The 11537-nt window shown below is 41.2% G+C and overlaps 1 protein-coding gene across 2 annotated transcripts; it reads right to left on the bottom strand.

Annotated features, from left to right (window-relative positions):
• Positions 1-2050: 2050 nt before the first annotated feature.
• tnfsf11 (TNF superfamily member 11) lies at positions 2051-10864 on the bottom strand. Of its 2 annotated transcripts, XM_042427172.1 has the most exons (4): positions 10279-10861; positions 8122-8157; positions 4875-5001; positions 2051-3887 (listed from the first exon to the last, which is right to left on the bottom strand). In XM_042427172.1, the coding sequence occupies exons 1-4, from the start codon at positions 10477-10479 to the stop codon at positions 3448-3450; spliced, it is 804 nt and encodes a 267-aa protein (XP_042283106.1). In that variant the 5' UTR covers positions 10480-10861; the 3' UTR covers positions 2051-3447. The 2 variants fall into 2 exon arrangements, with proteins under 2 accessions (XP_042283106.1, XP_042283107.1); XM_042427173.1 differs by lacking the exon at positions 8122-8157 and having other exon boundaries at positions 10279-10864.
• Between the last annotated feature and the right edge of the window lie 673 nt (positions 10865-11537).

Genomic DNA, 11537 nt, shown 5'->3' with positions numbered 1-11537 from the left:
TCTGCAGCGTAGCCTGTAAATCTCACTCTGTTATTGTTTTAATAACACTAATGTTAGCATTAGCCAAGTGGTAAAAACGTCAGACATCAAAAGCCTGAAACATCTGAGCTATATTGGGGTGAAGACAAAGGGCGAGGGCCCAGCTTGTGAAAATAGCTGGCCACGCTGACTCAGCACAGGAGTGTGTGTATGCACGTTGGCTAGGATGGTTGTGTATGCATGTGAGTTTGTTGGTGTGTGTGGGCACAAATTTATACATTGATAGCACGAGTGTGTAAGCGTGCGAAACACTAAGCAACCTGACTGCAAATAACAAAGCCCTCCAGCTGCTTGGTAAAACTGACTCCTCAGAGCTCCATTTCCTCCAAACCACAAAGCCTCATAAAGCTAAGCACCCACAGTTTGCTAATGGCATTAACTTCTATATTGATGCCTCTGGTGCTGCTTATTGGGGGAAAACACCCTGATATATTTTCCAACACATGACTTTTTGTTTCAATAGCGTCTTCGCTGAGCCACAGGGAGCGGACTCTGAAATAATGTCTGAATGAGATGCAGCACCATAAAACCAATCTTGAATAAGTAGAAGACATGAGTAAAGTTGCACATATGTTCCACTGGAGCTCGTCTGCAACAGATCATCATGGAACATCTGAGGACCTGTAGGCAGGAGTAAAAATACAAGTCAGCAATCTATTTTATATCCTGTAGTATAAAATCCATGCCTGCTTTGACGGACTGGACCACTGCTTTTCATTGCCATGGCCTTGTGTTTTTACATATGTGAGTAGTAAAATAAGTCAGTAAGTTCTCCACTTTTGCCAAATGGGCCTATTTTATGTACCACAGAGTGTAGCAAGCAAGTGAAACTTGATGAATGTGATTGTACTGTATGTGTTGAGTGTGTGTACGTTGTTCAGGGTGGGTGTACAGTGGATGCCAAGCTTTCCATAGTTTACTGACACAACACATTTTAATGGTTTCTGATCAGTGCCAAGAATTGAGAAATCAGGTCACTTCAAAAAGGGTGGCACACTACGGAAGTCCATTGTTTAATCTTATGGCTTCAGCTATTTATATCTGAAACACAGTGGCCCTATGGACACCACAGCTTGACTGTTCTGTAGTTTTGTTTGTGAGTTATGTTTATGTTTTGCATAAGTTGAGCTATAAAAAGCTTTCTTTTAGGCACCAGTGTTTTGTCAGAAGTGAACACTTCCCCTTTAAAAATGATGACTCTTCGGAAGACATTTCATTAAAGTCAATTACATATAAATTTTTGCAGTCGGCTCCATCAGTGCTGTACACTACAGAAAATCTGGCACAGGGAATCATGTCAAAACTCGAAAACTAATCCACACCAAATGCACCTCAGCCAAGTATTTCTTCTCAAACCCCAGATTTTATTTCAAACTCTCAGTAACGTTTAAACAATGAGCTGAAAGCCGTGTGAGGTCCCAGCGTACAGCACAAACGTGTGAACCCCAGCCATTCTCTGGCCATATGCTGGTGAACGCCCAAGTACAGACAATAGAGGAATTGTTTGGCTGCGGGTCTAACATTGAAACAGTTTCTCGCACACGCCGTGGGGCTTCATGGGAGACCCATCACCACAATGATCAAAATTTCTTACACACATAACAGTTAAGTAATGAAATTCTCGTCGTTATTCCCACCCCATGCAGTCTGTTTCTTGTTTATTCTGTAGGTCGCTCTGTGCTGTGGTCCAAGTATCTGCTGTGAGTTAGCAGCTCTGCAGCAACAGTGGGCGGTTTCTCTATACAACCTACAGTATCTCTGTAATAAGTTGGTGGGCTGTTCTGACGAGGGTTGCAGCGGGATAAAGAATGACGTGACTTCACTCTTTGGCCATAACGGTGTTGAATTTTACAAAGATTGTACAGATTATCAAATTGCACATCACAATAATATTACAGTCAGGGTGGCCTGCTCATCAGGTTACCATGCTAGGTGGCTGTGACCTAATCCTGTGAGGTTTAATGCTCCTCACTGCAATCAACAGTATCAGGTAATGTCAATACACATGAAACACTGTTACAAAAGTAGTTTTTTTTATTAAAACATACACAAACATAAATAAAAAAGAACACTGAATGGGAAAAAAATCTATCAGATGAAATCAGACGAAGATTTTACAGGTATGCTACAATCTTGAAGAAGAAACAATATATCCATATTGCTTTTGGCTAGGCAAGTGCACACAGAATTGTCAAAATCAAGATACATAAATATGGAATTTAAAATGAAGCCCCTGTGTTTTAATAACAAAAGCGTGTCTACTATTTCCTCTAAGTGCTGCATAATGAATGTCATACAGACATAAAATATAAATGATTTTTACAGTCGAAAGGTCACTTTAACAATGACCTGTCTCTGTACTTCTATAACTAATAAATAAATATTTAGTGCATATTCCCATTTACCTCACTGAAGAGCCAAATGAAAAACAAAGTTTAAGTTAAAGATGAACCAAACTCAATTTGGCTCCTCTAGTTAAAGAAGACAAGAGTCTTTTCATGTCATTAAAGGTCAGACAGTCCAGCTATCTGCACTGCATGTTGATTGTCATAAACATAACAAACAGATGTCATTTCCTCCTTAATTTAAAATGACATTGTCGTGTAAATGCCTTCAATGAAGCAGGCCACTCAAGACAGAAAACTGGATAACAAATGAGTTTTTGGAACATACACGTGACCTTCTTTTTTTAAACTGGCTATGTTGCTTGAAAAAACAATGTCAGAGTCAAAGTGAATCTTTCATATTAAGTTTCAATGGTCCCTTAGAGATTTTGAGGGTGAAATAAATCACAATTTAACTGCTTATTTCGAATTATACTGATGAGTTACTTACTGCTAGAATGCCTCATTGCCTGCCTTGTTCACACTTACAAAACCTTTCAAGAAAACATTTATGCATTCGCTGTCGTGGTTCAGAGGAAGGCCTGGGAGTCTTGTTATTTTTATGCTGTGATTATCTGCTAAGTACAATCAGATGCTCTATCAACTGCAATGTTCTTTGTGGACATTTACACAAATCTTTTCTCACTAAACTTTTTGCCAACAGACTTACCCCCTTAGTTGCTCCCTTGTGGTTAGTTTAATTAGTGCATACACACATTTCTATGCTTTAGTCTAAACTGTTGCAATCTGTATTCAATATTTCAAATATAAACCACAATACCTAAAAAGAAATCCAGTGCTATTTTGGATAAAGTTGAGAGCTGTGTGTGGTTTTGTTGGACTGAATGGCAAGACATGTTTTTCTCATAAATGACTCCAAGGCTATTTGGTGAAGAGCAATTAACAAAACAACACATGTACAATAAAAAAAAACCTTTGTTGACAAATAACAATTATAAATCACTATCAGTGGTTCTTTGGCATTAATGTTCAGTAGCATGTCCGCTCCCCACATATTAAAATTTCAGTTACCCAACTTTATGGCCCCAAAATACGTCCCTTCTCCCTCTGGGTCCAGCATCCAAGCATTGGACACATTGACAAACAAGTAGTCTCCATCATCCAGCCGCACCCCTCGGCCCTGCTGGGCGCAGTACATGTTATAGCTTGTGATGTTCCAGCGCATGGTGCTGCCCGTCTTCATCAGCACTGCAGCTTTGCTGTTCTGTTTGATGCTCTCATGGTAGACGTACTGGATGAGCTGGGTGTTGCTAACATCCACTGGTGGGACCCCGGTCTGACTGCTGTCCTCTGATACGTACTTGTAGTAGCGGAAGCAGGTCTTAGCATAAATATAGTAGAAACCAGACTCCATCACCTGCAGTTTTCCCTTCTGGTAGCGCAACTTGTGGAGGTATCCGTGCAACTCGTCCCAGTCAATGGTGATGGGTTTCGGCTCACCCTCTGCGTGGCGAAAAGAGCAGCATAAAATAGCAGAAGTTTTGGTTCATCCACTCATTTTCTTTGGTTTATAGTAAACCAAACCAAACTAAAAAAATGGAGTCCAGTATTGGATTGCATGAGCTATTCATTACTTTGTGCTTAAAGTACTTCCTAAGTTCTCAGTAACTACTATCTAGTTTAAAACCAGTGACTTACTAAATTGGATTGTGCCATTTAAAAGTAAGAAATATTTCTTAGACAGTAAAGACTTAAGTTATGTGCAAATTGGTTGCTAGGAAACATCTGTAGCGCTGTCCAATCAAAAGAATCAACAATGTAAACAGGAAATAACTGTAGCATCACAAGCTGTCGCATTTCCAAAAATGGTCAAATGATATATTACATTTGACTGCTAATCTTTTGTAAATGTTTTACTTTGTTTTGCTTGTAAGTACAAAAATGGAGAAATGTGTGTTTTTCAGAGTTAGTGTTTGTGCAGTTTAGAATAACTAGGAAATATCTGATTGGCTAGCAGATTGTTCGGTTAGGTTATTTTTGTGAAATGTAATTTCAAATCTTCCCAGTTTACATTATTATTATTAAACAGCATTTTATCAAATGTCAGCTCAGATATGTTGATCATATGACCTCAGGTCATATACTTTATTAGCAAGCTAACATTAGTTTTGTCTGATAGTTCAGTTAGCTGCGCATCAGTTACACCTGGCAGTTACTGGCTGTGAATATTAAGTGACAACTAAACTGCATGTATGAACTGGTTTATGTGATGCAACTAATTTTAATTTACTGATGTGTCACTCTACACTTAGTCAACACTTACATCATAACTAGTCTAAGTTTAAACATACAAAGAGCTGGTGCAACTGGCTCCTGATAATGTTAATACAATACAATACATATAGCTAAATAATAAATGTAATAAAGCCAGAATGACAGATCTGTTTTACTAGTGCAAAAATAATAGGACATTAATTCGACTGGACTCACTCTTATAGTACTCTTGATGCGCTCTGATTGGTAGATGAGCGGATGGCAGACTCTCTTTTGGAGTTTTGCATCGTCCTTTTTTCCTCGTGTCTCTCAGAGCGTTCAGCACCGGCTCCGTCTGCACCTCCTGTAGAGAACAGGAAAAGCTAATTTAGCAAGTACTGATTGATGATGAAAGCTTGTGTGTGTGTGTACGTGATATCCTACTCTGAGAAATTACTCAATTTTAAACTTGCACCCACATCAGTACCTCAGTATCAGTGCCCCCACAAACTTTTCCTTACAGCAACAATACCATTTTGACATATTTCGCCACAACTGTGTTCTGCTGTCTCTTTAAATAACTGTCTACTTGTATGAAATTGTGTGTGTGTGTGTGTATCTAAAGCTGTAAGTGTATGAGGTGAACAGACTGCATGTCTGTGTGTGTTATCCATCCTTTTTGGCTAGCCTTATAACTTCTTATTAAAGCTGCGGTTGTACTTGGGGCCAGAGGCTGTGACAGGGAGGCCTCCTGGTGAGTGTAACCTTTCAGACAGATTGCACTTCTCACGGATTTGGCACAAATAGTATTTGGACTGAATTCAACCCAGAGTGCTGATTCTATTTCAAGGTTGATGATGTCGCCATCCACAGTCTAAGATGGGCTGTCCTCTGTCAGGCAAGACAGAGCATATACACTGAAGGAAAACATGGTTTCCAAGCAAGTAAACAGTTACTGCACCGGAGATGCCAACTGTCTTACACATCTGGCACGAGATGAAAATATCTGCCTCTGCATCTACCTACAATCACACAATCATCACAATGTGGTATTTTAGCAAAGGCATAAATTTGGATGAAACTGTTTATGAAATTAGTACAACATGAGCCCGTGTTAAATTGTGCATTTATTCATTTGTGCAATAGATACATACAAATATGTCAGTGAATAAATCATATAGACTCAACTGATGAAGTGTCGTGTCCTGAAGGGGTTTTAACTTGTTTTATCATATCAGCGTAATTTCCTTTTATTCAGTAATCGGAGGTATGTTGGCAATATCATCTCATCCTACCTCCGAGCCAAAAACTAAAAAAAAAAAACGGGGAAATTGAAAGTGTTGTAATGGATAGAATTTTTAAACATACCAACTTAAAAACCACACACAGCGGCTCTTAGAGCAAACACTGCTGCACAATCCAAATAAACCGGTCCCACCAACACCATTAACACGATTTTGCAACACTGCACCTGTGCTGTATTAATATTACTGTGAAGTATTTATTCTCAACCCAAGTCCAGACAAATTTGCACAGCTCTTAAACTAAGATTAGCACTGTCTGTCCTCGGGAAAACAATTTGCTGCACAAACATGTTTTTAGCGCACTGTCTTGGAATGAGACAGGGGTAAACAATGTCTTGCCAAGGCTACAAAGTAATTGTGAACGCGCTCCCAATTGGCTCTACATTGTGGGATCTATCTTGATTTGTGGTGAGACCACGTCATACCTCTTTAACCAGAAAGTGGCAGCACTCTGGCAGCTTTCTGATCTGCCGTGTGATCTAGAATTAAAGTGCGGCACGGTGTCAACCACGCTGCACCAGGAGTTGCTACATGAAGGAGAAATGTCTGCCTTGAAATATCCAGCTAGGGCGGGCATGTTTGGCCCTGCAATACCACAGTGCATGCAGGCTTCACTTCAGGCTTTTAACTACGCACCGCATACTGTACATCATTCAACGTCTCTATTATGGTGATGAGTGGTTTCTGAGACACTACACTGAAACAAAAGTCCTCTCACTCAAAGCCCGGCCACCAAAGTAGATTGTCTTCTTGTGTTTCATACTGCATCGGTCAGATCTCCCTCTTACACAGTTGTACAGATCTCCACAGACTGTAAACATTCAAATCATGAACCGTGTCTGATTCATGTGTTCTCACCACACCCGTGATCGCACTGACCACAGCCCCATCCCGGTGTAGGCCAGGCCTGCACATCCTGTCTCACATCAAAGAGTACAAAGCAAAGTCGAAGCACGGAGCTGACAGCTGTCCACAGAGACTTGCTCTCGAATAAATCCCCTGGACTGTCAGCAGAGAGCACCAGCAGTATCAGGGCTGACCCTAACAAAACACAGCGTGGGCCAAGTGGACCTGTCACCCTGACACCTCATAAAGCTCCCAGCACGTCTCCCTGCACTCCATGGGAAACAGCCGACGGCTAACGACACAATGGGCTACTCAGTCCAAGACAGGCTGGGTGGTTTGTGTAAGTACTCCACCAGGGATACCCAGGGCAAACACAAATACATAATTTCAAAGGAAATTTAAGCATTATGGGAAACCAAACACTAGTGAAGCAAAGCAGCCCTTTTAGTCTGTGTTGTTTTACTTCCTGGATGGTTTTTGCTTTCACTCAGCGAAACCTGTGCCAAAAAACGGGCGGTGACTTCCAAAGAGGGATTAGAAAAAAAATATGACTTCAACAATTAAGAATTCCCATTTTATAACTCTCTCATGCTACTGCTGTTCATCAGAGGGACACTCTGCAACCACTGACGCCAATGAATGACTCACTAATAGCTTGTGTAGTAAACTAGTCCACTCCACTCTCTGTGCACAGAGTTAGTAAGTGATTAATCAAACTTGTGGAAAAATCCTACATGACAAGCTTTTTTGACCCTATATCAAGGGCAGAAAGGTCTTTTTCCCACTGTGGTCTGACCTCTCATCAGCCTCTGTGACCACCTATAGTACTGTATGGTTTGGTACTGGCTTTACAAAAGCTGTGGTATGCACTGAAAACACACCCATGGGGAAGTCGTGACTACTGTCAGTACAAAACTGTAGATAATTATCTTATTTATTTTTTGCCGCTTTTAAAAACATAACCACGTTATTACAAGTACAATACTCCCGCCTTGACACCATCAACAGAAAATACCTGATACGCTTTGAAACATTCTTAAAGACATTATCTTTAGCCCTGTTATCTCTGATTTTGTTTCCCCAGAATTTTCCTTTAGTGACAACATGTCAACATCTGATAAGAGCAACTTCATTTAAATCTTTAATCTGCAATCATCCCTGATGATTATTAATCAATAACAGGAGTAGTCTGGCTATGATGATACTAAAGACCACAGGGATGAATAGCAGGAAGGAAAGCTGTTATAATGCAATGTGTCTGAGTGGACTGTGCTCCAGGCAGAGGGTGTGTTGTGTTGTTGTCTTGTCTGAGGTCAGCCAGGGGTCAAACTCACCTCTATGGGCCGATGTGGGGCTGTGGACAAATCTACCTGGAGACAGAAACAGACAGAGGTGCAGAGGTTAGAGGGGTCATGAAAAAATAAATACATCGCACAGTTACGCCATCTCTGACAAGCACTATGTGTAATGATGCCCTGACAGGTGTGTGTGTGGGAGGAGTATTTTACAAAACTTACAGGAAGACAAGCAGCATTTCACTTTGGATGTTTTTATGAGTGTGTGTGTATGCGTGTGTGTGTGTGTGTGTGGGAGCGGTGGTTGAGTTATTTTCCGCATGTCATTGCATTCCACCGCAGCAGGCGAAAGTCAAAGTGATTTGGACACTGCAGGGCTGTTGTCTCCGCATGTGTTTATGCATTAAAAATTTGCCACAAGGCTTTCATGCATGCACGCAGCTCGGCACACAAAAAAACACAACAACAACAATAAAACCGTAGCCCTGATGTTTGAATCACAACAGCGTTTTTAAACCTGCACCCATCAGCACATTCCTACGTAGGCACGACACTGTGCAGATTCCAGCTCTCCTCTCCATCTCCAGGAAGTCATACAGGTGTTGAGGGCAGATGATGGTCCGTTGCCAGACTCCAGTCGGCACACAACCAATGACTCACGCTAAAAGTGTAACCGTATGCAGCTGTCATCCACTTCGGAATAGGCTGCGTGTTAATCCAAAAACCCACAGCTTTAATTCTGACCAACCAAAAGACATCTCATGGTGCTGGGCACTCGAGGAACGCTTTATTCACTTCTTAAGATCCGTCCCTGCATCCCTATCATCACATCATCAGCTCAACCCCAAATACACAAATATTATAACAGCCATGAAATCAAAAATTGTCTCTTTCTGGTCTGATCTTCTGTCTGGTGTTTTTACTCCTTTGCCTCCCTCCTTTTCATTTTCTTTTTTCTCCTGGCTCACATCCAGCACATAGCTACTACCGCACTGTGATGTGTTTATGCCAAAGACAAGCCAAAGAAATTTAACACACAAACACAGAGAAAAAGACGGAGGCAAAGAGAAAAAGAGCGAGACAGATGCTCTCCAGGTGAACTTAAAGCATCCTGACAGAGCGAAGATGTGGTCTGCTCTCTTGGCTTGTTGAAACATGACAATTATTCGACTCCAAAACCGCCACAAAGTAACAAAAACAATAGTGGCAGAGTGACATGTTATTTTACAAGAACACAGACAGGCAGGCTACAAGACGGCGAAGACGACGTGAGAAAAAGCAGTGGCCCATGTGAAGATATACAGTATGTATTTTGATAGTATCTCTGACTTGTCAATGTCTTATCTCAGACTGTCAGCCCAGCAGCAAGTTAGAACATCCAAAGTCTTCCTTGAACTTTACCAGACTTTCTCTCTCCTCCAATGTCCTTGAAAAACGTTCTGCTTATGCTCAAAAGTTTATAGCTCATGACACATATAAATTACAAATATAGCCCCCACATGGCATGTAAACAAGCGCATGAAAAATTGCAGCCACGGAGTCTCAAGTGAAAACATCTGTATTTTGCAAACAAGACATCTTGCAAAACTGACGTTTGTATTTGCAGCGGAGCCTCTACCATAAGATGTTATCACTTCAAAACGGATTCACGCTTTGAATCGAGCTGGAAAATATCTCGCTGAAACAACTGATCTCCGTGGAAAATTTAAGCAGGGGTTCTTGAGATGCTATCTATCAGTCAGACTGTTTTAACAGCGAGGGAAAGAAGTGTTTTAACTGCCTGCCGCCGAGGCGCAGCGCTTTCAAAGAGAAGCCAAGAGTGCCTTTGCGCGCAAAAACTGCAGAACTGGCTAAATGTTGAGGCTTTTTTCTCTTCTTTTTTTGTAACTTCTGAAGGTTACACCTACTTCACTTCTAAGAGCACAAAAGCTGCCAATTTTATATAGAGCTGGAAAACTTTTCTGGCATTTTATGGCATTATTAAATTACGCAAATACTGACGCTCTGTGTTAACTCGCTTGCCTAGTAGGGAATTGTCGACAATATTTGTAGATAAATATTTGCACAATGAACCAAGGCTTGAGTAAACCAACGTACATACTGACGGCGCTGAATGACTTTGCAAAGCGTTCTCACTGCGCACTGGCAATCAGAAACCACACCAAACCAGATCACGCAGTGTCGTATTGAGCCTACCTCTTGCAGGTAACCTGTGAGGTGTAATAAGATCGCCACGCTGGAAGCCACCTGAAGCAATCCCATAACAGCGAGGGTCCCGAATAGGAGCGGCCGGTAAGTGGGCTCCGAGTGCTGCACCTGGTGGAAGCGGTGCTGCCCTGCCTCCATGTCGACGGTGTTCCGCAGGTAGCCTCTGTAGTCGCTGTGGGTAGCTGCCATGATGCGCGCTCTGTGTGTGCCGTTCAGACCCGGGGCCAGGTCCCAGACTCAATGCAAGGAAGGAAACTGAGTCTGCAAGAGTCCCTATAATCAGCGGTGGGTGGGCTGACGGAGCTGGTTTCCCTCTGTAGCCAATCAGAGTGTTCGCCCGGCGCGCAAATAGATCGAAGGAAAAGACTTCGACAAGACTGGCAACCAGTTCGGCCTGAGCGCACGACAGGTAAAGCGAGCCCTTTATGGCTCCAGAGGCTCTTTAGAGAAACACATTAACACGTGATCCACCCCTTCTGCGCGTCCACACCCCCTCTCACACGCTGCACTGAGGCTGAATGTTCAACACAGCAGGGATGGAGTGAAGTATGGGAATAAAGTCAGTCATTAGTTTACACACCTATGAACACACACAAAAATTATTTAGGTCAGTAAAAAAAACACTTTATTATACAAAAAATTAGACAAAATAAATGATTTCATTCACTAAATTAGTTTAAAATCAGAATTTTAATGAATAAATTGGAAACAGTTATTTTCATGAACAAAATAAATTTCATATTAATGAAACTCATCTATGTTATTTATATGGCAATTTACATTCACATTTTACTTAATGAATGAATAATCAGGCACATAAAGACATAAAAATACTCTGCTTTTTGTTATAATTTGAAAATGTGATTTTTCCCACAAAAGTTCAATTTTTGTGTGAACCACATACAAATTATTAAAAGCACATCTACTCTTTCTCCCTCATTGGAAATAAATCCAGAGTCGATGAATATGCAAATATTCTTCGTTTCAAAAGTTCAACGACTGGACACAAGATGTCTCCTACTTCACTGAGGTAGGGGTGAACTAGAGGTTTCAAGTGCTCACATCACACTGGAGTCAGTTGCATATTGGTTCATTGATTTTGACTGACTTCTGATACGTTTTGTGACATCAAAACTAACCGTGATGTCTCAAAATCTTATGTACATGTCTTAAACTCTGATTTAGGGTAAATACTTTTAGGTAGAAACTTCCCTTTCAACAGATTAATGTGAAAACAGCCTTTTAGT

Source organism: Thunnus maccoyii, chromosome 11 (genome assembly GCF_910596095.1).
Source record: "Thunnus maccoyii chromosome 11, fThuMac1.1, whole genome shotgun sequence".
Classification (NCBI taxonomy): domain Eukaryota; kingdom Metazoa; phylum Chordata; class Actinopteri; order Scombriformes; family Scombridae; genus Thunnus; species Thunnus maccoyii.
The sequence above is the reverse complement of the archived record's forward strand: the minus strand, read 5'-3'. Positions and strand labels throughout refer to the sequence as shown.